Raw genomic sequence first — 27863 nt, 5'->3', positions numbered from 1 at the left:
AAGTCACGATCCATAGATGAAAATCTTCGCCATAACCTAATGCTGATATGACATTAGAGTTGGCTAACTTTACCTTAAAGACAGATATGGTACCCATCTCCACGGTCACGTCTCGCAGCTATTAGTCGAAGAGTTGCAAGCCAACGCTGGTCTTCAATTGCAATTGATGATTGTCTTCGCCTACTCGGCTAGCTCTGAGTCGGTCCCCAGAATCGACTAACAAAATATATACCATCGATACATAGTATGTGACCTATCGAAAATTTCATTGGTCGAAATCTTATTGCTGAGCCGAAGGAGTCCTTGCCCACTATATCGCCCGTATTCATGAAGTGCACCCCTCCACCGAAACTCATGGACAAGCCCTTTGACATGCATTGTGTCCTTATCAACGAATCTATTGTAGTTGAACGCCGAAACATATAGCGGATCCTCGCTTAAACTTCTCGATCTCCCAGATATCTTCAGTTTGTTAGACAGCATGAATGAAAAATGGTGGCAAAAAGAGTGACTAGCAGTGCCCAAAACCAAGAACAGGAAAAAGGAGAATTTGAAAAAGATGACCAAGGCAATCAATACGAACCCTAGTAGTCCTCGAAAATTACTTCAAACGAACCCAATCAGCCAGGCATAGCAGAATTTAAAACTGAAAAATCTATCAAAACTATTTTTGGCATTTTAGTAAAGAAAAATAAGTTGAAGGCACAGAACGTAAAGCGTCGAACTGTTTATCGAATTGAATACGGATTGTGAGCTCGGCATGGAACACCTCGAACGGTATCATGGGAAGGCCCCACGTCTTGACGCGGAGGGCAATCGCAACGATCCCCCTTCGAAGACAATCCAGCAATCCAACAATACTGAGAAGCGCTCATCAGAGACAAACACAACAGCCAGTGCTGATCCCAAACTGTGGCTTGGATCATTAGACGTTAGCAGAGGTAAGTACATCCTTCCTTTTTTGAATACAATACAATACAGCACAAATAACATACAATACTTAAATATGTACGTATCAATGTATTCTTCAAGAAAATTAAATTCGCCTTCGCTCTTCAGAGAAAAGCCACACAGCTATCGACATTTTTGAACACCGCAGCAGCGACAACTCTAGTGGCAGCAGCGACTACTCTTTGTTTGGATCATCCGATAGTGACGAGGGTAAGTGCTGCCGCGACAGCGACAATCACGATCAGGGATCTTCAGGGCTCCTGTGTTCAAAAGGAGACGCCAGTTCTCCTATTCGCAAAGGTAAGGCCTATTTGGTTTCTATTAAAAGAATGTGCGTAATATCAAATCAATTCGCTTCAAGGTTCCAGCTCCCCGGAGATAATCACAGAAAATCCTAAACCTAAGGACACTTACCAAAGATGCAATACCCAGTCAATGCCCTCTGCAGAACACACTTCTGCGACTCCCTCCTCGTCCAATATGACATTATACAGAGTACCTGGCCGCTCTTATCAGCTGACTGCAAGCGTCAGCCAGGAGGACTCTTCTTCACTAAAGGGAGACCGGTTAACGAGTAAGAAGGACATTAATACTCTGACGGGAGAACTGTTGAAGAAACAACTGATGACCCGTCACCTGATGCCGTTGAAGTCGCGAATACCGACGCCAGCGACGCCCGACAAGCCGGTGGGACCCATTCTTTACAACGCCGCTGGGTGTAAGAACCCAGCGAATAGACAGAGTTGTTCGGGCGATGAATTGGAACTTCAGTTGGAGCCAACAGATGGTCAGAGCGGTCGGCCAAGAAGGAGCGTCTTGGGTGATCTCTCGAAGCTTCCAGATACATGGACCGATGGAAGATTCACGCCACAATCGATGTCGTCCCAATCGTTCGAGTCCATTGGAGGCATCGACGGTGCGATGAGCTGGAACTCAGGTGTTTCCGCTATGCGAACCGAGGCGGATACGGACAGATCAAGTATGTGGGAAGGGAAACGACCAGCGAGGTTCAAGGGCCAGAAGATACCACGGGAAGGGGACTTTCGGAGCTATTTTGAGTTGGACGAGGTATCGATAGAAATCCTGTGGACCGTGGCCTACCACCAGCCTACACTGGTGGGTTTGCATGATCGAATTCTGGGCTGCATGGAGAGATTCTATCACCACCGCTGCCCAGTTCGTGACGAGTTGATCTTCCAGTGGTACCTATTAGAAGGCTTTTACCCTATATTTTGGCTTCTGGAGGCACCTCTAGAAGAGGTGATACAGTCGTCCGATGAGCAGCTGGACATGATGATCCAGGAGTTTACGTATAGTGACCGCATTTCGCAGAGTATCCCAGTGACTGAGGACATGGCCAAATATATGGTCTGCGCATACTTCCGCGTCCTCTACAACTACGCCATAAACAGGAAAATGGACATTCTCAGTCGCACTCTACTCCGTTGCCGCTTCGCCGTGAACGTGGTGGAGGTGTTCATGTTGGAGCAGCGTAAGCGTCCGCTCGGAGACACGATCAACAGCTTTGAATTGTATAAATGGTCTTGGATACACGAGGGCCGCCTGAAAACGATCTTGGAGGAGCCCTTGCAAACCGGTAACGAGCGGGCCACTCAGGCCGAGACTCAGGGGCTGTGCATCCGCACACCAAACAGCGACTCTTTCAGCGAGTTTTATGTTAACCAGCAGCTTCCGCGACCCGATTTCCATGCCATCAACAACGTCAGTGTCGGTCTGCGCCGATATATTAGCAAGAGCTTTTCAGAGACTTTAATTCCCTGTAGCTTTCCTTGCCCCATTCAAGGCTGTGGACAAGATCTGAGCCCGAGTATCGTGATGTCACATTTCCTCACCAATCACTGCCGCCGCATGGAAGAGATCTGGATGGGCGACCGCATGATCTGCCTGTTCTCCCCGGTCTGCTATCCCCCCCGACTGAACTACTGCATTTGCATGTTGGCCATACTGGACGGAAAGCACAAAACTAAATCGCACCGCCCGCGGTACATCCGAAATTTGGGTTTGCCAACGCGTGAACTTTACTTTGCGGAGCACCTATTAGTCACTGTGATGTTCGCCAAGATCGACAAGAGTGCACTGGTATGTGAAACCATTGAAAGCGATGAATTCCATGAAAACGAGTTGGACACTGCGTTTTCTTTGTCGGATTCTGTGGATTTCCATAATACCGAATATTTCCCGGAAGTTATAGCAAAAAAGGAAGTGAAGGTGGAACCGAAGCCCGATCTGGATGATAAAGAGAAGACTGATGTAACATCCGATTCAATTTACCCACGGGCTGGTCCAGTGCACTTTCCGGAAACGGAGCCACAACCTGTTGACGAAAATCAGCTCTACGTATTTTGGCTGATGAGCCATGACAAGCTCCCACGGGATGTGAAAGTTCGCTTATATGTCTACGCGCATGAGCGCGGCGTGTGTGGCGAGAACCGCAATTTGCTCAAGCCCATTCGTATGTCAAAGTTTATCGATGTACCCAATATGTTGGATAATCATAAAGACAGCTACTTGATCATGGATCATCCCACCATGGCCGCGATTTCCAGCAACTTTAAAGATATTGTTTATGTGGACGCTCGCCCCGTGTATGGGGAGCGATATAGTGCTAATGAATCCAGCGATGAGATGTGGGTTGTGCAGCCATAGAAGTATAATAAGTAGGTTCTAAAACACCCTCAATAAAAGTGATGCCTAGCCGAAGCGTCTAACTTCTCCATACAGGCCCCCCTTAATGCACCCCAGAAAGCACTTATTTCCTTTTTGCGTGTCCCTTTGTGGTCACTTACTAAATATATTTTTGTCATTCAGATTAATAAAAGATCAAAGGTTGTCTTTTCTTAAATAAAATGGAATGTAAACTTCTCTAAATCTATGGAAAGCGAATTGCCTTGACGTTTTGGAAGGGTTTTGTAACTCTTTAGCAAGGAGCTCTGCAACAATTTATAATACATATATCTTTATAATTTTGGGATGATTTTAGTACAAACCATGGCAGAAAGTTGTATGTCAAGAGAAGGATACGAATCGTTGTCTGATTCCTTCTCTTGCCATACAACTGGCTGCCATTGCAGATGAACTTTGAACTTAAATATGGACAAAATACTATCTTTTTTGCAGATTTTCTACGCTGGAACCACCATTGACGCGACGACGTGGAGTTGGATTGCTACGGAAGCACGGCGGATAGGCCAGGACTGGGCGGGAAATCTGGGAGGGTTCCTGACAAGAAGCACGATTTCTGCTGGAGGGCCTGTGGAGCCTTGACTTTAATGATTGGACTTCGGGCTGCACAGCACGGTTACTGCCGATACCGAATAGGGCTTGCTTCGACAGATTAGGCATGCTGGAGGCGGGTGTTCCATTCTGGAGGCGTGGCATCGATGATGGCTCAGATGGTGGCGATGGTCGGCATTTCTTGCATTCCTCCTCCATGCAGGGCTGACACCTTTCGGTGTGGTATATGTGGGGGTCTTGTTGTTGCCACAACTGATGCTGTGGCCCTCTCATAGTGGGTTCGTTTTCATCGTTTCCCCCTGTCGATCGCCTTTTTATACGTTCCCGTTCGTGCTCTCGCTCCTTCTCATAATCTCGTTCGGCGTGGTGGCGCCTTTTGTCGAACTTGGCTTGGTTGAGGGCTCGATAGTGCACGGTTTGGCTGTCGATTAGCATTTGGGTGATGAACTTGAACTGGTTCAAGCTCGTCTCGTTCTGATCGTCGATTTCTGCGGGGCTACAGTGAACATTTTGGATATGATATTGCAGAGACAAACACTTACTGGCATTGATATCACGAAACATTTTGTTTAGCAACTTCTCCTGAAGTTGCATCTCCGACGACAGTCGCTCCATCTTTGCTATGGACTCCTCAAAGCACTTGGACACCATTTTTTCCACGGCACCCTGAACCGTCTCCAGGACATTGTCGTGAATGATGCTAAAGAAGTCCGCAAAGGATTCCTGTAGCTCCTGATTCGGATCGTGGGTCATTTCTGGGTGTCGATCGCGATCGCAATGGCGCTGTCCGGTCTTGTCGTCGCCTGCCGATACGCGTACAGGGCGTTTTGTGTCCGCCATCGAATCTTTGCTGACACATACCACGGCCGGCAGTCGAAAGGCCACGTTTCGTGGTGGCGCAGTCGGCTTAAGAGCTGATGGGGGCTTATAGGCCATATTTTTGATGCTGCTCGACCGTGTCTGTTTTCGCTTGGAGTGCTTGACGTTGCATCTTCCCAGATATTCCGGTCCAGACACGTCCGCGTAGCGCATTCCCAAGCGAGGTGTCAAATTCCTGCTAAAGCTTGGTGAACGCTCCGATGGCCGGCTACCGCGTTTGTAGCCATCTTTGGCCGTGTAGGATCGCTTCAGAATGTCGAAACCGTGCTGTTTGGTTGATTTGGTAAAGCAGTAATTTGGAAACATGACTTCTTGACGAAAATTTATATATATCTGTATGCGGTTGTCACTTTCATCGATTTTTCATCAAATTTTCATATTGGGTTTAATTATTATTTTTAAAATATGAAAGGTAACACCAAACAAAATAAATGAGTGATTAGTCAAGTGTAAGTTGGAGCTAGGTCTTAGGTCTCATTTTTTAAAGGTCCTTCATTGTAATGGCGCAGGAACATCCATATTGTATATATATCCATACATATTGGGAATAAAAGGTTTGGTATTCTGATTTCCATCTCTCTTTATTACCAAGGTTCGTTTTTTACTTAAACTAGAGATGGCACTATCGGTACGTGAGCCTACTACACTATGTTACGTATGGGTCCTGTGAAACGAAGTCTATAGAATTTGGAGATAGTATTTCTTCATTTCTGTTTTCTTCTTTTTTTATTTTAGTTGTGAATTTCTATTAGGTATATGTATATCCAGTAACTATAATCTGACATTTTGTCAAAAATAAATCTATAATTAAAATAATGAAAGTCAATGCTTTCAAAACACTTTATGCTAAAATTGAATCAATCAGCGACCCAAGTTATTCTCCATTTCTTGTTTGTAAGTTTACAACTTAGAGGGTCACAAATAAGTTATAGAAAATTATAATTGCAAAATTGCTCGACAGTCAGCGGCAGTCCTCAGTGAGTTCCTTAATGGAATTTTCTCCGCTGGCCGCGTCCAATGAAGCGCATTCCCCAGCGCAAATGTTGTTATACACTTTTATCAATTTATTTTTCCTCATCAGAAGGCCTATAGTATGGAGGCCTCATCTACCGGACTGTATATATATTTCACTGCTATTAAAAATCAGGAAAAGGGGAGATCATATTTAAAGAGGGTGAAATGTAAAAGGACTTAACCAGTCATGAGGCAAATACAAACAGAATATCTCTACAAAGTTGCATATATACATAAATGTATATACGTATTTGCGCGATTCTCTGTTCGAACTTTGCATAGCACTCGTATATTTTCTATTTATTGAGACAATAATACCTCTGGCTGTTTGTTGGGCCGCAGAAACCAATATGTTTTCATTGTCTGTTGGGTTTGTCGCTCAATTTGTTTGCTCTGTTGACTTTCTCTGGTGACGTCAGCCGAGGCCACAGACAAATTTCCCATCATCACAACAATTATAAATGAAGTGAGAGCAAAATTGAGCCGCAGGACCCATCATCCTTGTCGTCCTTGTGCCCATTGTGCGCTGGGGCGCACCGAAATAGATTTTCCAGCGCGTGCCAAAATGAATGAAAACGCAAGAGAGGGACACATTGTGACATTTGTGAGAATTTGTGGCCTTTATTCTGCTTTCTACACATAATTATGAAATAAATATTAGCTTAAACCAAATTGACTACAACTTTATGCTCTATTAACTCTTAGGGCCTACTTATGCCTAATAGAATTTGGTTTCAGATGCTTGCACATGTTCTGTATAAGTATAAATACTATATGTACAGGGGATGAGATGGAATTTTAATGGCCTTAACTGCTAGTTAGGCCTGAAAAGAAATGAAATCATGAGATTTTCCTGCCAACACAAATAAATCATCAGTCTGTTTAATAGAATACAAATAGGAGGGAGTCTGAAATTAGCTAAGGGAGTACTTGATTTCACTCAAAATAATAAGTACTATTTTTGATATTTCGAAGTTCCTCTTAGAAATATGAGTAGTATGAGTGTTGAATGAAAATTCTAGAGAATACTCGTGGAACGATAAAAAATATTCCTAAATAAATATATTTTTTCAAGGCATTTCAGCTTAATCGTTTAGAGACACTCAGAAACTCGTTTATCCTTCCAAATTTCAGCTTCAGCTTAGCGTTAATTAAAAGTTACACAAACGCCAGTAAAGTAAGTACTAGATAATGAGTAGTTACCTACTATTAGATCGAAAATGCATATAGTAAATACATAGAGTACTCGTAATATTAAATGTTTGAAATTCGTAGCGTAGACTTGGCATACTTATACGTACAGTTTAGATTTGGCTTTCACTATGCCTAGTACAACTATCGAACTTATTGTCTAAGCCTCTCGTGCAGTCGCAGTCGCTGTCCTTTACCATTCTAGAGGAACTCCGCATCGCTGAAGGATGTGGGCCCGTGGACCGCAAACGTTGAACGCTTGCGGGTCGTGTGCGCCAGCTATCATACCTCCGACATGGCCGGCACGGTCACCACCTTGCTGGGGCGCTCGCAGATTACCACCCGGGCATTCGTCTTGTTGGTGGAGCGGCGCGACACCGTCAGAGAGGTGGTCAGCGTCCTCATCGAGTCGCAGCTGTTGTGCAGTCGGCGCCCCACCGTGTGGCAACGGTTCTGCTGCGAGTTGTTACGATATGACTTGCAACAGCAGGTGAACCACTTGAAGGGTGGAAACCGACTGCGAGGGGAGAACGTAAGAGGAAAAGGCAATAAATAATAGATAAAGCGGAGGAAAATGAATAAAGCCATATTTCTAAATATTTATATAGCATTCTAGGTCCAAGATTATCCGCACTATCACACCACAAATGCCTTTTATAGTTCTAAGTCCGTTTAAAATATATCCTAGTTAAAAGCTGTACATATATAGTATAATAGACCTTACCTCAGTGTGCGAAAGACCTGCGAGGAGAACAGACAGTAGATCAGGGGATTGGCCGCCGAGTTTAAGGGAGCCAGGCTCTGGATGAAGGTGGCGATAGCGATGTTTGTCTGCGAGTGTGGTATCTGGCCAAAGACCTGCAGCAAATCGAAGATGATGTACGGCGACCAGCAGATGATAAACACAAACACAATTGTCAGGGTCATCTTCACTGTCTTGACCTTGGCCCGTGGAATGATGCCCCTGGAGCTGGCTCGTCTGGCAGGAGCCGAACCAAAACCAGCTCGCTCTGAAAGGAACATCCAATTAAATTCGAATTCCGCTAGTACTTAAAGTAGATGAATACCTGTGGGGACAAATATAGAGCCCTTGGCCCAAATTGTCTTGACTATAATCGCATAGCATGCGGAGATGATCAGAGCGGGAAAAGCGAAAAGTGTGGCGGAGACGAGGCTCATGTACACCTGCCAGGCCATGGGAGAGCCCAGCTCTATCCAGCACTGCGGATGACCCTGGATGAGCTTCTCCTCGTACAGCACAAGGATGGGCAGCGAGAAGACGGCTGAGATGAGCCAGGCGCCAGTCACCAAATGACGAGCTCGCTTCCCTAAGGTGAATAACGAAACAAAATATACTCTTATATACCTACAGTTATATTTCTCTGAAAACATTTCGCTTTGGACATAATCGTTTGGCAATTAGAAAAGTTTTCGCACAAAGACTTACACGACTTTGAGAAGTTCATGGGATGCGTTATTGCATCGTATCTGTCAATGCTCATGGCCACCAGCACGTAGGTGGAGGAGTAAGTGACGCACACCTGCGAGAACCGTATAACCTTGCAGGCCAGATTGCCCGCCCGCCACGAAATCGTGATGCGCCATATAATGTCCGTCAGCACATTGAGCAGACCCACGCATAGATCTAAATGAAAGGCAGGTGAATGTGGAAGCTAGGGGGAAATTGCTAGGGCAACCACCTCGTCCCTTCTCACCTGCGAGGGCCAATTGCTTGATGAAGTAATTCATCCGCGACTTGCGATTCTTGTTGATAAACATCACGAAGAGCACCGCGGAATTTCCCAGCACGATGACGGTGAAGAGTATCCACAGCACCGCAAATTGTTCCGTCTGGAAAGAAACAGATTTCGGTCACATTTCATTAAACACTTATGAAATTCATTGTCAACAAAGCGTTAAGAACGGAAATCACGCATAAAACTCAATTTAATGCCCGCCCATACACACGCGCACACACTTCGTTGTTTATGGCTCTTTAAATAGCCATAAAAATGATAGAGCCAGAGACCGACCTGGTCGGGCACGGAGTGGGCCCTGTCGGGCAGGATGTGCCAGCGGAAGTTTGCTGTTTCCAGCTCAGTACTAACAAGACTAGGACAACAGCAGAGCCAGCCCACACACACAGTTGCTCTTTCGCATACACCTACACACCCACCCACCCACAGAAATAGTAATGATGAAAAGGCAGACAGCAAACGTTTTGTGATATTTTCTTTTTCTGGCTGAGGAAATTGCTGCCAAAATGAAGTGCCGAGAACTGTCAGTGGGAAATCAGTACAAATATAGCTACACTCTAAGCGTTCCTAGGAAATCCAAAAATATACGCATAAAAAGTAATATCAAATTTCCATTTCACAAGTGCTGATCAAATTGAAAATTGTATTACTTCATTATTATTTGGTATATAATATGTGAATGCCAAATGATAGTAGAGTAGATTATCATGTTTCATAGGAATAATATATAAGGTCCTGAAGGTTGAATGAAACCATTCGAAATACATTTTTGTGTACATATTTAAGATAATATGTTTTCAACTGATACTTTATACATTTCCAGAAAGATTAATGTTTTTCTCAAAATTAAATATACTTGGAAGGCGTTTACATCTCTTAGACTCACATATATCGAAGGTAAGTTTGAATTATGGCCTCGAGGTCTGAGCAGTCAGACGCCAAGCAAACTTGTCCCGAAAAAAACTTGACAGGCGACGTCCTTGGTTCGCCCAGACTGAGAAACGCCCGAGCTTATGCTACATATTTTTGTGGCTCATACAAGTTACTTATGTTTGCAGTATTCACTTTGCTTTCTTTTCTCGGGCCTAAGTGCGAAAGAAAGAAATGTGTTTTTTTGCCGGCGACTTCTTGGCGCTGTAGGCCTTGGACCACTCTGTTGTCTGCTAGTCCATCATGTTGCGCAAATTGGAGCATAAATCAACAAATGAACAAACCACGACCAGGGCCCAGCTATTTCTACTCATTCTTTACACATCCTGTCTGCTCCGTTTTTCATTATTCGCCGGTGTCGCGTTTATTATTAAATGTGGCTGCTGTTTCTGCCCCAAATCATTTGTTGAAAGCAAATTTCCACACTTTTTCTTACAGATTGGAGTCGAGCTTTGATTTTTTTCCTCCTCGAAATGAGTTGGCAGTTTTCTTAAAGCCTTTTTCGGCTTTCTGTCTTCAAGTGTTTGTGTTCTCGCCAAGTTGAGTGCAATTTTCTACCATGACTTTTGAGAATATTCTTCTAGGATATGCTCGACTGAACCTAACTCAAGGCAGTCCAAACTTTTCACGCGTTTCAAAAGTTTTTCCCATTTGATGTTGGTTCAGCTCCTATTTTTATTAGCGCCCATCTTTCGGGTGAAATTCGCACGTTCTGCGCTTCTTTTTTTGCGGAAAGTGTTGGCAAAATATTTGCGTTTACAGATCCACATATTTCCCACTGAATAGGAGTAGGTTTTGCGGGAAGAGGTGTACGGGTGTTTTTTATACATCGTGAATTTCTCAGAACTGCTAAAAGTCGTGCTACTTTAAAAAAGTCCCTAAATGGTTTTACTGCGGTACGAGAACTGTTTGATGTGGGATAAATGTCTATTTTAAATATGGACACACATAGAAAACGACAAAAATTTATCCTTTTCCAAATATATTTTCGGAAGTTTAAAGTTCAATTACCACTTGAATGACCAGAGGGTCGGAATTAAGGTGGATATATACATATTTCTATCATAGATAGGATACTGTAGATTCCTTCCTGTTCAATATCTTTATTCATTCAGTATGCATTCACTTTCCACCGAATTCCATTTAGGTTCAATGTGAAATAAAAGCTTTCCATAACCAATTAAAGTAGAGTATTGCAAATAAATTGAATTACCAGAGAACATTGATGGTAAATGTAGGAGATGTATCTGAAAGTTAATATATTTAACAAATCAAGCAAAAAAGGGAGGAAATATTGTTAATAAAACATACATACATATATTTGAGAGCAACTTTTTCCTGATTTCTTTTTAGTCTGTTTTAGATTTTTATTATGTGCCATGCTGTGGGCCATATAAAAATGTAATAAATGGCACATTGTAAGCCTTTTTTAATGATCGACCATTTCTGGTTGCCTTTTTTCTGCTGTTGTGTGTGTGTGTTTGTGTGAGTGGTTTTTGTGTGTGTGCGGTTGGCCCTTTTTTTTTTTGGCAAGTCATTATGCCTTTTTCAATTTGGCTTTCCACCTCGAGGAAATTGCTTTTTTCTGCGAGAACAACATTAAAAGTGCGAAATTTAATTTCGAGTCAAAAAGAGTTCAAGCAATAACCCGAAAGGCAAACGCTTAGCGAACAGATAGAAGGTAGAAAAACACGCACAGAAGGGGCCAGAGAGCAGCAGCAACTCGGGCAACCGTAAATCCTCATTAAAAAGGGATTCAACCACGGGGCCAGCATGCAACAAAAGCACCACCTGTTGCAGCATTAGAAACTTTAGCTGCCGCCGCAAACTATTATGTCTGATTATTAAGTGGGATAGCCACAACAATAGCAGCCACTTGGCACTCGACTGCCACGCGATTCCAAATGATGGTAGTCTCCTGCTGGTGGTCCACTGCCCATCTTGTTCTGCACTTTTGTGTGACTTTAAGTGCACTTTCCGCGGCTTTGGGGTTTCGCCTTTAAGCTCACTAAATCGCCTGTGCTGACAAATTTGAACCGCTGCCGGCGGATCGTAAAGTGCACCAACAAAGACAAATGGGTGGCCACAAACACAGGCAATGGGAAATTAATTTCATTTTGCAAGAAAAGGAGCTTTCCATTCTGTTTTTGTTGCAGCTGCAGACGTGGCAGCCACAGGCAGCTGCGCTTATAAATCAGTCCTCGTAGCCGACTTCGCATTCGCGTTCGCGGCAATGCGACCGGCCGTTCACAACAGAGAAGAATCATTGCTAGGGCTCTCCTATGCGAGATGGGGACTGAGGGATACCCTGGCCATTAGTTGGGATAATTATCCTCTATATATTATAAGTATTTGTCTAAAACTCTATCATAGAAAAGCTGGGCTCCATGGCAAAACTGCGACCTTTCCGTAAAACTTTTTCCTGACCCCAGCCCGAAGGGATGGGCTCAAAAATGAAGAAAAACATATATGAGTTTATATAAATGTGTATGATGTGTATGTGCTTGACTTCCTTTGTGCCGCACATGAAGAGATATTCTGTTATCTGAAAAAATATACCTACACTAAAAAAGTGTTGCAATTATTTACAAAGCTGGTATACAGCATTCGTTTGAATGGTCACCAGCTTTGGAAAAAATACTAGTGCCAGCGCTTGCCCAGGGCATTGAAATGTATTGTCTCATCGCCGTGTTGTCCCGTGGCGTATGTGCTGGCCTGAGCCTTTCTGAAGTCCAGGCTGTTTGCTGAAACATAACTAGAATTGTCTTAGAACAAAGTCTGGCGGCGCTCAATTATTCCATCGAACCCTGCTTGTTCCGTTTATAGGGTACTAAAACGTCTGGCATGCTCAGCCATAAGCTTAATCAACTTTTATTTTTGTTGGTCATATTTAAAAAGCATTGGACTTAAGGACGAAGGGCACATGGCACTCGGCTGCCATTGTGCGTTGCCAGCGGAGCTTCAGTTTGTATGTAGCTGCCACTGGGAGAGTCCGTGTTGAATGTGTTTTGTTTGCTTGTTGGTTTGCCTTCGTTTCTTTGGCACTTTTCAGGGCATTCATTAATAGCGATTACATTGTGCTTGAGTGCTCTGGCGCTCGGCGCTCGCACTCTCCGCAGAAGTTGCATAAAGTAACATTAAATTTCATATTACGTATACGCCGCGTGCTGAGCCAGCAAATGGTCAGATAATGAGCATTAGCTGAAACTTAAACCGAAAGTTCAACGAACTCCTCTCAGCTCCAGCATATTGTCACCACTACGAAGGGAGAAGCATCATCTATAGATATGTACACTCGTACATTCTTACGTATATGTAGCAGATAGGGATACTAGTGCTTATGGTCGACAGGAGATGAGAGCGTATTATTTTGGTATAAAAACATGCATTTGGGTCAAGCCGAGCACATCAATCATGGTTTTTATAGTTGTTCGTGTTGCTGTTATTTTGGGCAACAATGGCCCGATCCGACCGTTTATGAACTCGTTCGCCCACCAAAGCCACTAAAGTCAGCCCGAACACGGGACTGGGGTTGGGGCTGGGGCTGGTGCTGGGGGCAGGCTGCCAGATGAATGATGCTGCCACATGAGGGAGCTTGGGAAAAACTGCGCTTTAATTCGCCTAATGGCCAAACATTTTGTCATCAGCTGGCTTAAATCATGCCACTTCCACGAGACTCTGGGACCCTGTGCATATTTGGCGTTGATGTTGACACAAATTGAAATTAATAAAAGCTCGACATTAGGGCCATCAGGAGCAAGTGGGAATACTGCTTGTACACACTGTTGACAAACTGTTGAGTGGAATTTCGGGCCACTCGGGCCAATGTGTGGGTGATTGGGTGGCACTGTGTGTCGGCGTGGAAATATGAAAAATTGCCAAGGATTTGGCCAACATAATTGTGGTCAGCTGTGATGTCAGTTATGAAAATGTGGCCAGTGGCAAAGGAGCAAAACGCAAATCAAGACTGACTGCTGACATAATGGTTATTTAACTGGTCACCAAACGGGGCGCTCGGGGCGCTCGGGGCTCCCTCACAACTTTAAAGCAGCTTAAGCACTTGGGGCTAATGAAGGATTAGTAGCATGGGTCTCCGCTCTGACAGCTGACCTACTAAACACATCGATAAATTTTCCGGCAAACACTAAAAATGTGTAAGGAAGCCCCCAGCGCAAACCTCAAATTGTTACGCCAGTGACTCGTAAATTCTGGGGGCCAGCAAAAACACACATTAATCAAATGAGTCGAACATAAATTTTTGCTGGTTGGCCGAAAGATGGCCATAAAAGAAGCGCATAGATAGCCCAGCTGAATGCAAATGTATCTAATGTATAAATAAATTAGGGAGACAAACATAAATATCAACTGAAATGGGCTGATTCTGGCATAACCTCAGCACAAGGCAAATTAAATTTGCACCGAAATAACACCAGAAGTACAAGCAAGGACACGCACTCTCCCCGTTGACCAGACGATGGGAAAACAAAGGCAAAGTTATATTTTTAACAGGAGACAGACCGAAAGACAGCAAGGCAAACAATAAATACAAACACGCGCCTGGAACTATGCAAAACAAATTACGCCTAACCCTCGGGCTCGTAAAGGACGTGAATGTGGAGAATCTGCTGCTGCGGTCGGCGGAAGTTATGGTTTACAAATATATGTGTGTGTACTCTGGTGTGAGTGTGTATATTTTCAGCAATTTGCATAAACAACATAGGCCTTTGTGATACTCGTGCGCTGACGCGTACGCACCAAAAGTCAAGTCAGGCATATATTTGAATATTTTTCCCAGCCATTTACCGCTTGAGCTGGGTTCCCCTAGGGTCTCTGGGCCAGTGATAATTAACACATAAGCAGCAGACACATGTCTGACTATCGCTACCCGTCTGCCAAATGAGCGGACGAGGGACAGGACTAAGGACCAGGCCCCTAAGTAGCCATGCCGAATCGTTCTGTTTGTGTGGTCAGCAGATAAGTTGACAGCCAGCCACTGGGCCAGCTGGGCCAAGAAATTGAAGCCAGATTTTAACTAGACATTGCCTGTCAGTCAGGGTAAGTAAGAAGTTGGCTATCCGTTCACAGACAATTTGATTCGGCCATTTTCCTGTGTAGGTCTTTGTCTGCGAGTAGTGCAGAATTATTCACTAAAGATCGACAGTAAGTATTACAATGTGTTGCCTTTGTAGTGCACCGTTTCGGGACTGGCTGGCCGCTTTAGTCAGTTCCTTTAACGACTTAAATTTTACATGGAATGGCGCTTTTAAATAAGTGAGACCTCCTTGGGGAAAAACTTTGCCGGTATGTCCACAAACTTGTGCCCGAAAGAGTGATCTCGTGTCCATTTTTGGCCCTGGCTAGCCTCACTTAATGCCTATGGACATCATTAGATGCCTGTAGTCGAACTTTAGATGAGTCCCCTCCTCCGCCACACTGCCACACAGGAAAAGACCAAGCCAAATATAAACTTTCCACAACAGCAGCATCGTGAACCAACAGAAAGTTTGGAGCAACATTCCCTTAAAGCTGTGCAGAAAGGAGCAGAGAAAGCAAACCGAGCTAAAAGTAGGTATTGTTGATATACTAGTATTTGCCGAAACTTTCTAACTTCAGATCCAGCTCCAAACACATTGTCAGCCCCACTCCACCCGCAGGAATCTAACAAATTTAATTAACGTCCAGCTCTAAAAACGACAGCTGCACCTTCCGATTAACGCAAAGCCCGGCCAAAGACAAGCTCGGAGTCCCGTCCGCCGAAAGAATCTATCGAAAGCTAAATAAACTTTTTCTTAATTTAAAATTCCACAACTGGCACTTGTCAAAGGAGCACGAGTAAACCTCCAAGAGAGACAGCGTGAGAGAAGAAGTGGGGCGAGTGGTGAGAGCAGTTCGGAGACACACGGAAATGCAGCAGCTTTATAAGGAAACAGCTCGGACAAGTTGGGCAAGTCGGTCCTCGGTCATAGTCCTCATCCTTATCCTCGTGTAGTCCTCGTCCTCGGTCGAATGCTTGGCAAGGACGACTAGCTGCCTGGCAGGCAGTCAAGTGGTCCAGAGCAACTAAAAACTAGACGCCAGAGTTGTTATTTCTGATTTTGTTGCCTCTGCAGTTTACAAATTTTCCTTTTTGTTATTTTTCCGCTTTTCCCACACCACTGTACATGTGCTATGCTATTCTATATGCTCGACTAGCACTTGGCGGCCGACTTTGATTCCATTTAAAGTAAGACTTGATTCCTCTGAGCGTCCCGCCTCAGCTCTACCCCCGGACTCCGAGGTGCCAAGTCAAGTAATTTTGTGTGTAAATGAAAAGTGTTGCCATGTTCTGTTATGCAAATTGCTGCGGTTGTTCTCGTTGAGGGATTGGTGGGGCACGACTTTCGGCTATAAAGTTTTCAAACTGAGATATGGGGATAGCGAAGATGCACATTGGAGCTGGCATTAAAGTGAGCAGCTGAGTGTTATTAGGAACTTGGCAAAGTTCTTGGCTGACTGACTGGATAAACATAAGGCCCGTGAAAAGGCAGTATTTCAAACTATACACTATATTTTAGTTTGAGGGAAAAGCTCTGCTTTTATTTATACATCTAATTGAATCAACCTACTTGCTTGCTAGACAAGTCATTTTAATTTGATCAAAACTTAAGTTCTACCAACTGGTCAGAGCAATTCATTAGCCAGTCTTATGGGAAAATAATGTGGATATACATGCTTCAAAAACCACCTACTGCTTTGTAACTTGTTTGCATATACATAGGTATAAATTCGAAGCTTGAAAGTTTGCTCAAATTAGATTTAAAATCTTCGAGTATGCTTAAAAGTCAACGACTGTATTAATTCCTTTAAGCAGAAAAGTTGAAACTTATCTGAAAAATAAATGAGGTAGGAAGAGGGCGATGCCTTTTTCATTCAAATTCTTCTCAGAGCTACAGAGTACTACTCAGAGTACTTCAAAAGGACATGTGATGCCCAAAGCTGCTACTAGCATATAAAAGATCTAACAGGAACCACAATAAAATATGCGCCATAGACTCAAATATTTACAAATTCTGTAGGATTTTAAATTTCTTTTAAATTCCACCAATAAAATTTTGTATATCTTATCTCATTATACAATATCTGTATTCCCAATCTTTAGGCCAAGAAGTACCCTACAATTCTTTGCAAAATCAAAAAGAGATTAAGAAACTAAATTCCAATTGAAAAAGAGCTCCTCCATTAAATGGGAAATACGAATCGAAGGCAACAGTAAATGTCCAGCTCTCTAATTGAGTGTATGTGTGGGTGTTTTAGTCTATCTTTGTATCTGTGCGTGTGCTGGCATTATAAAGTGCTTTGTGTCAAAGGCAAAAATGCATGGCGCGTACGTGCCATGCAGGCCAAATGCAATCACACACTTAATCATTTATGCACACACACACACGCGTACTACATGAACACGTTCACTCACACATTCGTACATTGTTGGCTGGTGTGCTTGTATTGGTGTATGACACATTTGACATGGAGCACGTAGAAAACGGCAGGGCGTACGCGACTGTTGCACGCTTTGGCAGAATTTTGCTTTTAAATTTCCCATAGATCTGGTCCAGTTCGAGCAGAACAATGCCATAAAAGAAAATTGTGTGACAAATGAGAGCAGTCCGACTAAAAGATGAAGATGGAGCGATCAAATAACCTTGAACATTAAGGAAATATTAAAAGCTGCATATCCGCGGGAGATGTTTGGCATCTATCATCAACCACACCAACATCATCATCATCAAACTGGCAATGACAGAGTCAATCGGAAACACCCGATGGCGGTGGAGGATGGGTAAGTGTGGATGAGTGGAATGAGTTGGGTGAGGATGTTTGTGCCAATTTCATCAAAATTGCGTAAATGACTTTGCCCATCGAGTGCATTTTCCACGTGTGCTACCTGCCTCCCGCCCGCCTTCTCAGGCACTTTGATGGTTTTTTGGCATGTGCTTCCGTGCAGCTACTTTGATGTGGCACTCGGTCGCCGTCGCCCCATTCCAGTGGCGTCGGTGGATGGGAATGTATGCTCTAGGTGTGTCTGTAACAGCAACTAATCTGTCTGACATGTGCATTTGCCTTCTGTGTCGTCTCATCTCGTCTTGTTTCGTTTACATTTTACCAAAAACAAAAAAGAATGGTACTGAAATTCGGAGAATTTTTTAAGTGAAATTCAACTGAAACTTGATTTTGTGTGGTGGCCATGAGGAACGCGTTTGTGTATTGTTTAGCCCCACTCGAATGGCACTCAATAATGTATTAAAGGTTATTTCTTAAAGTAGGAAAAGTCTTTCTCAACTCTGCAAGTGGCATTCCCTGGGATTTCCTCAAGGGAGCATCACATAATAAATACAAATACATCATCTCAGAGTTTGTTTTACTTAGCACCCCTTACTGGCGCCCCCACAGGCATAGACACTCATTTAAGCCATTTAATTTAATTTTACTTAAAGCGCCACATAGTTCATTGCATACTTTGGTGCGTCCTCAAGTATGGCTGCTGCTGCTGCTAGTGACCTACTTCCTAGGACCTGGTTTATGTAAATAGCTCACCCAAGCACTCAGACTCAGTCCCAGACTGAGGCTCTCTCTCCCTCTGCTTGTATATCTCTCAATCCCTCTCTGACTAGTACTTTTTCTGGTGCTGTACTTCAACTATTTACTAAGCATAATTTCGCTGTTGGTTTGTCGCTTTCTACGTTTTGCTCATTAAATGCATTTCGCGCCCTTGCACAAGAACAGCTGGAGATGAAGCTCAGCAAGAAGAAGGGTCTGAAGATGAATGTTCTATGCTTTGGGGAGATTTATTTTTCAGGGTTTTATTTTCTCCACTTGGCATGCAGCTTAGCATTGTGGAAATTGTCGTATAACTTCATACATTTTACTGTAATTATCTGCCCAGGGGGTCAGATTTGGTCCCTTAGGCTCGGATGTCAGCGCTTTAACGATTTGCTTAATTTACACAATCGTTTTTTCGTTTCCTCTCGAATTTTTTACGACTTTTTAAGTGTCATCCACTTGGGTGTGTGTCCTTGTGCTGGGTGCCCCGTCTCTTACTTCGTTGTTATTTTTTCGCGGCTTGAATGCATTCGTTTTCGTTTTCTCTTTTTTTGTTCTTTCTTTTTCGAGGGTTCTCCGCTTTAGATTACCCATACGCTGAGTGGCCACATAGCAGCACCAGCAGCAGCACCAGCAGCAGCAGTAAAAGTAATGCTGTAATTGACTCGGGCTATGTAAAATTTATTGTGTGCACTCGCTCCGACTGCTTATGCATGCAAATTGTAATGACGCGCCAGTGTAGCCGGGCGGGGGGTTTTTGCCACTATTTTAACCCAGAGCCGTTTTCCAGCAGCATTTCACGAAGAGACATACTGAATGTTGCCACTTTTTCTGTGCCACTATGCTGTTGCTGCCTTGCTGTCAGCCAGAGTGAGTGGCGTTTTGTGTTTATGAAAATGAAATTAAATTTTTTTCCCTGCTCCGTTTTAGCATCTGACAAATTCGGTGTTGAGCGTGGGGGAATGGCATGGGTTGGGATATGATGGGTGTTCTCGCTGGTGTTCGTCTCCTCCCCAATTGTTCTAGGGGTTAGCTCTTATCGCCCCGGCTTATTGTTGCACAAAATGTCTCTTGATGTCTGTCATTAAGACAACTTCCGCAAATGATTGTAGAGTGGATAGGAGGATAGGAAAAGGAAGTGGAGGGAAAATAGCACAAAGACAAATGTGTGCACATATCTGTTATGATGTATGCGGGTGTTTTCCAACATTTAATATTGATTTTTTGACTTCTCTTTCACTTTGTGCGTTAGGATCACGTTTCAGAGAGTCTCGTTTTTGAGAAATGGAATCCAAATCGTGCAACATTACGCCTCAGGTCTGTGAAGGAACAGAGCTTTAAAGATGCCTTCGACTAAAGTCAAGGGTAACCATACTATTCTTAGGTCTTTCAGGGTCTCCAGAGCTTCGGCCCCCGGAGCTGGGTTTTTCCTTCTGGTCTATTATATTCGTGGGATACTTTTGTTTTCGTGCAAAGATTCCTCTGGATAAACACAAATATCAATAATAAAGCATACATTTGTCAGGAGTTGGCCCAGGGCTTTGTTTGTGCCTCACTGATTGCAGCAATAACTGAAGTGGAGTGTAGGAATAGCAAACATGAATGGGATGCTGGCGGGTGGGTCCAGCCCAAATGAGCTCCTGACAGTTCCTCCTTAGCATATAATATAGCGGGAAAAACAAATCAATTAGACGTTAAAAAGGAAACACAAACAGCGGGGGCATACCATGAGCTCCAGCCCCAGAGTCGAACCCACATGTGGATGGAGTCCTGCTTTTTGTACGGCGATCTCCCATGACGACGCCCACTTAATGGTTATCAGTTGGAGATGGAACGCTATTAACGCCATGCTGATTTATTGCAATTTAATTTGGATTCAATTTGGGTCTGCGCTTTGCAGCGAGTGTTCTATTTCACAAATTATGTGCAGACACGACTGGGGCGTGGCACAGATTTGGCCAGACGGGGGACCTCCTTAGTTCTGTGTTGTTATTTATAGCGGTTACCGCAGGACTCCTCCCTTGCGGGCAGAAGATTGATTGCTTATAGACAGTAAAAGGCTCTCGAGGCTTTAAAAACGGAAGTTTAAATTTTTATTTGATTTTTATGGTTCCTGAGAAGTACAAAAAGTTTCTGATAATAAAAATAAAATACAAACCAATTTCGAGAAGCCATTTGGCTTTTCTATTTTATGCTTTCCCCCTGCGGCAGAATGCCTTCGGCATGCATATCGCCTTTGAGTTGCATGCAACGTTTCGGGTAAACGCTGGCTGCTTATTGATTCGCTGTTTCAAATTTGGCTACAAGAACCATCCCATCTCGAGAATGTGAAAAGTTTCCCCTTTTAATTGTCGCCGAGTTCGAAAGTTCAAGCGTGACAAATAAACCAACAATTAACTTGAGCACTCATTAAGTCAACTCCTCATCCATCCATTCCCACCCATTCATCTTCGGGCCTCATTCCCCTTTTGGGGGCCTGGAAATATTTTTGAAATTAACACTTCTAAGCATTGTTACTGCCTTTGTGGATGGATGCTGTCGTCTAGCATAAGTTTGACAATGCCCCCGTTTCAGAGGCATTGACAGGCCTGGTGCTGGTGGCAGTGGCCGTGGCCGTGAAAATGGGAGAAATAGGAGTCGAGGAGGCAAATTATAACAATTAGTTGACAAGAAGATGTTTATTGATTTTGCTGGTCAAGTGACACTTTGGGGAATTTGAACAGTCTTTTTGAAAAGCATCCACCATCAAGAGAGATGCTCTTGAAAAGACCATTGAACCCGAGGTCGAAACCAAACCTGTGGATTGAACTATCGCCTCCAGGAGTTCAGTGTCGGTGAACGCTTAATGAGCTGACAGAAATCATCGAGGCTGAAAAGTCAAGGAACGTGTCTTGAAGGTCTCATTATGGATAGATGGCCGAAGATGGCGGAAGTGCATTGACTTTTAATACGTACTGAAATATAATTCTTATATCTTATCGAGAACAAGAGCTGAGTTTGAGTTTTCATCACTGAGAGAAAGATGGTGGGACCAAGTAAATGCCCAACTAATAGTAAACAAACCAAATATTATTTTTAATCCATTACTGCTTCTGTTTCCACTTCCTTATTTTCTTTTTTCTAGTATTACTAAATGTTACACTCAGAAAAGGATGTTTTTGGCATGATACAAATTCGTTAACTCCGTTTTTCCTAGTTAAATTCAGCTTTATCATTCAGTCTTCTTTAAGCCACATTTTTTCGCTGAAATTCTGAGCTTTTTTCTCTCTCTGCAGCTGTCACTGGATATTCCTGATGGCAACAAATCCTTATAAATCGCTGTGACACATCCAACTAACAGGCGACGTGCGAGATAAAACTCTTGTCAAAACGTATTTTATGGGCCCGGCCGAAAGCCTCTATACGAGGCATTGAAAGTCGTCAAGGACCTGCGGCCATCCGTGGCACGTTGCCGTTGCCGTTGCCATTGCTGCCTTAATAAAATTGATGTTGGTCGGTTCGTCTGTCGCCGGGCAAATAATGTTGTTAACTCATTTCTAGCCGAGTGTGTGTTGCGGTTGTCCCCACGGTCACATTTAAGGCCAGGCCCGCTGGCCACTCAGGCACTTGATGGTCTTGTGGGCATTTTTTTTGTCAACAGCTCGACTCGGCCAATGGGCGAATGTAATTAAGACCAACTATGTGCGTCGAGAGCGGGCCAGGGCCTAGTGCCTGGAATTATGCTTTAATTTGCGTTAAAGCTTTGCAAGTGTAATTACACCTCAACTTGAGCCCACTCCCGGCACTCTGGCAGATCCAACATATGTTTATTTACTGCCTCGAGAGCTTGGCAAATACTTGACGCTCGGCACGGCAGCATAAACAAGCAGCTCAGAGCTCCCCATCCTTGGGAGAATTCATTCGCTCAAGCCGATTAGTGCTGTAATTCTCTGGGCTGCCCACTACACTCGGCAAAACTCAACTTGAGGCAAATTATATTGCTAAAAAAGGCAGAAAAACGAAAGGGGGGTGGGAGATTCGCCTCCATCGGTTAATGATGCCGCTTTGTGGCCACTAAGTGTTTAACCTTCCAGACTTCGCGCCAGACTCCGAGCCAGACTCAGTCTCAGTCTTAGAGCCAGAGCCAGACGAGGCATCAACGACGACGACGACACATGTCCCATATTTTACATGCGTCAAGTCTCGCCGTTCTGCTCGAAGCACAAGCTTAATTTTCCTTGGCAAATAAGCTTAAGACAAATTTTTGCGCTAGATTAATGAGTTCTTGGAATTGACGCGTTTTCGTGGAAAGGAAATGCGGAGCTGAAGGAAAGGAAAGCCTTATATCAAAGTGAATTTTCAGTATTCCCTTGGATTGAGCCTGGAGGCGACTGGCAACTCCTTAATAATCTACAATATTTCATTATTAAATTCGAATTCCTTGAGACCACTATTTGGCTCCTAACCCGCTCTGTATATTTCTGGCTACACTAAGTGCCATAATATTTGATAGCATCTGTTTGGCTTTTATCAACGTGTAAATATGCCAGGATTCTTTCTTATATTTTTTTTTTTTCAAATATTTGCAGCTGTAGCCCGACAAAATGCCAATTAATTTTGGCCTTTGATGGTCACATTAGCCAGAGCACCCAGGGTCGCCATTGTACAATATTTCTATATATACATATGTATATGCGTTATTATATGGCCCCACATGAGGTCCTGGCTAAAAATAGATGGAGAAATATAAGAATGAAGACCTTGAAACGGTGGCAGGAGTGCGTGGAGTGGGGCTGTGTGTTTGACTGAGGGCCAGTCTCATTAGAACATATGTAATTACGAGTATGGTGTAATAAGCTGAGAAGTAATGTGCTCCAAGGATTTCTAGCACATCCCATATCCAGCATAAATATTTCTTTTCTGAATGAATTCCCATCAAATCACAAACAATGGCTCTGAGAGCATGTCCGGCTGCATAATACTCGCATGCCTTGGTTTCCTCGAGCTAACAAACAAACATAAAATGGAGCATTTTGTTTGATTCCTTCTCCTGCTGGCTGGTGGCTGTTCGCTGTTGGCTGTTGGCCCGGCAATCGATTCAAGTCGGAAAATTGTGGCCGGGTCCAGTTTGGCTTCATTCGGTTCATTGGTTGCGGGGCAATGTCGATGGGGATAACGCTCGCAGATCCCCCGTTCTCGTTTATTGAACAGCAACACTGCACTGTTGGCCATGGTCAGCATTTTGACATTGGCTAACCTTCCAGTCCCAGTCCAGTTGTAATTGGCATATCTGTGTCAGAGGCATTAGCTCGGGGCCAGCTTACTGCTAAGCCAGGCTGGGGAGACGGGGACCCTATCTGGATGTTTATTATCTTTAAGGTGAGACATCAATATCAGCATGTATGCGGCAGTAAGCAACTTCTGTATGATTTACTTGTGTTAACAAAGGATTTGAGCAGATGAAACGCAATCACAGCAGCATCACGGTTCAGCAACAGGGTGACATGGATGACCGCTGGTCAGACAAAATCCTTAACTAAGCTATTTAAATTTCAAATCATAGCAGACCCCTTTTCCACCAGTTGTTATGCCTGGGGCCAGCACACACGGTACGAGTATTACAGAAAATACTGCCAGCTCAGGTTCAGGGACCTTTTTATGCCAATGCTTTTATCTTTTATTTTTCACTTTCTGTTTTCTGTTTTCAGTTCTCTGTGTGACAGATTATCATGGAAAATATACACGCTGTTGGAGGTTATATATTTTTTTAAATTTTGCAACTCTTTATTGCCGCGTAAATATAAATAAAATCGGTTCAATTGCTTTAAAAAATGGACGATTCGTTTGATTTCAGGAATGTACTAATTGAAATTGTTCAATTTTAAGCCAGCAGTTTCGGGAAACTTTATGGGAAGCCCCATTTTTTGTTCAGTTGGCTTAGGTCTTTCCAAAACAAGCTTAAATTGATTGTGGCAGGGCATGGGCTATAATATTTTGAATGCGCCTGTATGGAATTTTAGGGAAAACTATGCATACATCATATCCCTAAGCCCTCGCCAGTTGGCACTCGTTTATTTGCCCATCTAACCGCTGTTGCCAGAGATTATTGCAAGTTTCGTCAAAGGGGCAGACAGACAGACAGTCAGTCAGACAGACAGTAACCCTTGACATTGCTCTTTGTCAGCCCAAATGCCATATGTTGCCGTGGCTCCTAAATACGACAGTGGAAAAAGTTGCTCTCTTTTTGCGGTCCTCACAGGCGACTCATTTAAATAAACCCAAATTTATGGCATCCACATACGCACGCACGTACTTTGAGTGATTGGCCCGCTTAAACTTGGCTCACACGGCTCCAGGATTTGTGGGTGTGAGTGTGGGTGCAGGCAAGAGGGTCTCGAGGTTTGTCGGATCGGATCGGACTGGTTTGGTTTGGCTGCAGATTGGCCCCGTTCAAGGGGCTACTTCCGTCCCAACAATGGTGTGATTTATACGATGGGGCGTATGGAAATTTCATTACATTTTTATCGCAGCCTCTCCACGCTCCAAGCAAAACCGAACGGAAGTTTAGTTTAATCGAAGTTGTTGTCACGATCCGCCCTGGCCCTTGATTGATTGCCCCCCATTGATAAGGAATGTGCTCCCTGTGCCCGGCATGCAAATGACTCCCTCCATCCCATCCACGAAAACTTTTTCCCTCTTGAATTTTTCTTAATTTGCAGCTGGCAAATGACATTTGCCTTTTTATTGTTTGTCGCTGCCGCCTGGCTGCCTGGAATGAAGTTGGCCTTTTGCCGCTGCCGCTCCAACATCGCATTTCTCATTCTAGGGATGGGGAAATTGCACCAAATTGAAATTTGTTTCAACAGGCAACAAGGCGCTGGCAGCTGTGACTCCAAGACCCTTAGCTCAATCTTTTTCTTATTTGCGGAGCTTCATCTTTTGCTAAATTTTTGGCAAAGAGCGAATTTAGAAGAAAATCCTTTCTGTCTTTGTGGGCAAAGGCGTTCGTTTTCGGGCTTGGGAAGAGTAGACTTATACACTTTCAGAGGGTATAATTATCATTATTCCCATCAGTTTTAATTGCAGTTTTGTTTTAGTATATTTCTTTTCAATATCTGATTAAATTTAAACTCCTTTACAATCTTTAGTTGCCCTTGATTGGTGGAGAAATCTTCTTTATGTCTTATCCCTTCAGATTCCCCTTTAGCCCCACCATATTTGACCAAAATCAAACTATCATTCTGCAAGGGTATCTATGGTAACAGAACACAATATTCAGCTTCCCCTTTTGTTTAAATTGTCTTTCATCTGCAGCTCCAGTTACCACCCACTCCACAGACAAAGCAAAAGCTCTTTGGTGGCTCTGGTGTGCAAATATTAGAATTCAAATTGAAATCGAAGCGTACAGCTGGGTCTGCGTTTGGCATTGGCATTGGCTGGCGAGCATGATTTCGATAAATATATTAGTGGGGAAATAAATTTCCATATTCATTCCTTTCTCTTACTCACCTCATAAAAGTAGAACGAATTTAAATTGTCCAATTCGCCCGAGTGGCCCGCTGTCGCATTGTGGATCGCCTCCGACATCGCATCTAAGTCGTGGCCTGGCGCCGCTGTCGTCTGGACTATTGTAGCCGACACTGTCGCTGTTGTTGTGGTTGTTGATGGCGCCAGCATCACGTGTGATATTGCAGGTGTAAAAAATGTCAGATTAACTGCGCTGCCGAGGGCGGGCGGCGACCCGGCCCCACCTGTCAGCGATAGCTGGCTGTCATTGCCCGCCGCCTGCTCCCACTCGGACTCGGACTGCGAAGCTCCTGCCGGGGCGGGCTCTGAGGCGGAGGCCAGCGTGTAGTAGAGGGAGCTATCGAATAGCCTCAGGTGCAGCATATCGCGGCCGTAGATACTGTCTCAGCTCTAGGCTCGAGCGGTGTTTGCCATCCGCCTGGGAAAATGAGAGAAATTAAGAGAGTATTTAAAGTATGGGTTAATCGGGGTGCTGTACTGTGCTGTGTGAATGCTTAAAAACCCATAAATCCCGAATGAAAAGCTGTGTAATAAATGCTTTAAGTACTTTCCCGGCAGAATACAAAAACATTTGCTTCAGTTAACATGGCTTTTCTGTATGTACTCGTTTTACGGGGACCCCCAGGTGTTGCCGAGCACCGGATTGTTGGGCTGTTATTAATATCGCCCATACGCCGCGTGTGACTTTTGTAGTGGGGTGGAAGCGATATACATAATAGGCCAAAAGCTGCTGTTATTTTTCGAGTTGGTTATCGCATGTGGGTTTAATAATTTCCGATAGCAATTATTAGGGCTTCCTTGAACCTAAGACCCCAACCAATGGGCGCGTTCAGTGATTTGGAATAATTTATGACACCACGCGCTTGTCAAATACTCTCATAAACGTGTCTCTAATTGAATTAGTCACCCACGCACGCGACTTGACCCCTCTGGACACACGGACACCATCTCCATCTCCGTGTCCTTTCATGAATTTCAACAATTAGCTGCGAACAATAGACCTTTTAACCCCAAATGGGGCTGTCACGCTTCAGCCTGAGATACAGCTTGGAACAAAGGATTACTGCAAAACCTTGAACCTTGCCTCACTTGAAAATTTATGCATGCATATGTGCCTCTGTCTGGCATCCATCTGTGGCCGTTCTGCTCTTTGACTGCAACTTTAAATTGATTAAACACAACTTGGCGGGAGGCCACAAAGACGTGTCCTAAATTCTCAAATAAATTGTGTTTAAAATGTCAAAACTTTTGTTGACTGCAGCCAGGTATTTTGTTCACTAATGCCAGCACGCCACTATTTTGGCCATGATTTATACCGAAACCACACACGCGCGCTCGCACGCACACCAGCAGAGTGGAGAGTGCCGTCTGGGTGCCCCGCTTTCTTTTCTGACACATTCAATTTGGTCACCCACAGCAGCTTTGTGGGGCAAGCGGCAGGAAGCAGGTGGATTGAGAAGCACCACATGTTGCCACTTGGATTTATTTTGTGTATTTATCATTATAGCTCAACGGAGGGTATTCTAATCGGAGTCTGGAAGCGCATAGAAGAAGGCTATACTGTTATTGACTTGTTGAATCAATCGAGCGATTTTATCTTTCTATACAAAATTCTCTTAGCTTTAAAGTTGATTATATTTCTTATATGTGCATAAAATTTTTTTTAACCATTAAAAAATATTTTTAGGAAAATATTTTTTTTACTTTATGTACCTTTACAAATTGTCGATTCATTTTATTAAATAAACAGATTATCTGTTTGAGTGTTCATTTTTCTATAACGCTTTAGTTATTACATTTTTC

The 27863-nt window shown here is 43.7% G+C and overlaps 3 protein-coding genes across 4 annotated transcripts in view; 1 reads left to right on the top strand and 2 right to left on the bottom strand.

Annotated features, from left to right (window-relative positions):
• Nucleotides 1-110: 110 nt before the first annotated feature.
• Nucleotides 111-3797, top strand: LOC108157625. The gene is made up of 3 exons (XM_017289762.2): nucleotides 111-941; nucleotides 1060-1251; nucleotides 1313-3797. The coding sequence occupies exons 1-3, from the start codon at nucleotides 761-763 to the stop codon at nucleotides 3616-3618; spliced, it is 2679 nt and encodes an 892-aa protein (XP_017145251.1). The 5' UTR covers nucleotides 111-760; the 3' UTR covers nucleotides 3619-3797.
• LOC108157626 lies at nucleotides 3736-5506 on the bottom strand. Of its 2 annotated transcripts, none has more exons than XM_017289763.2 (2): nucleotides 4749-5502; nucleotides 3736-4694 (listed from the first exon to the last, which is right to left on the bottom strand). In XM_017289763.2, exons 1-2 carry the CDS (start codon nucleotides 5389-5391, stop codon nucleotides 4075-4077), a joined length of 1263 nt encoding a protein of 420 aa, XP_017145252.1. In that variant the 5' UTR covers nucleotides 5392-5502; the 3' UTR covers nucleotides 3736-4074. The 2 variants fall into 2 exon arrangements, with proteins under 2 accessions (XP_017145252.1, XP_017145253.1); XM_017289764.2 differs by having other exon boundaries at nucleotides 4453-4680; nucleotides 4749-5506.
• A 1203-nt stretch (nucleotides 5507-6709) lies between these two features.
• LOC108154303 (cardioacceleratory peptide receptor) overlaps nucleotides 6710-27863 on the bottom strand; it is a 34085-nt gene continuing 12931 nt past the window's right edge. Inside the window, exons 2-7 of the mRNA XM_017284557.2 lie at nucleotides 26043-26478; nucleotides 9006-9141; nucleotides 8738-8935; nucleotides 8358-8618; nucleotides 8015-8300; nucleotides 6710-7807 (exon numbers count right to left, since the gene is read on the bottom strand). Coding sequence (XP_017140046.1) covers nucleotides 7573-7807; nucleotides 8015-8300; nucleotides 8358-8618; nucleotides 8738-8935; nucleotides 9006-9141; nucleotides 26043-26423 — 1497 coding nt within the window. The 5' untranslated portion in view covers nucleotides 26424-26478 and the 3' untranslated portion in view covers nucleotides 6710-7572. The remainder of the gene's footprint in view (nucleotides 7808-8014; nucleotides 8301-8357; nucleotides 8619-8737; nucleotides 8936-9005; nucleotides 9142-26042; nucleotides 26479-27863) is intronic.

This window comes from Drosophila miranda, chromosome 2 (assembly GCF_003369915.1).
Source record: "Drosophila miranda strain MSH22 chromosome 2, D.miranda_PacBio2.1, whole genome shotgun sequence".
NCBI classification, from domain to species: Eukaryota; Metazoa; Arthropoda; class Insecta; order Diptera; family Drosophilidae; genus Drosophila; species Drosophila miranda.
Note: the sequence above shows the minus strand (reverse complement) of the source record. Positions and strands in the feature narration are given on the sequence as shown.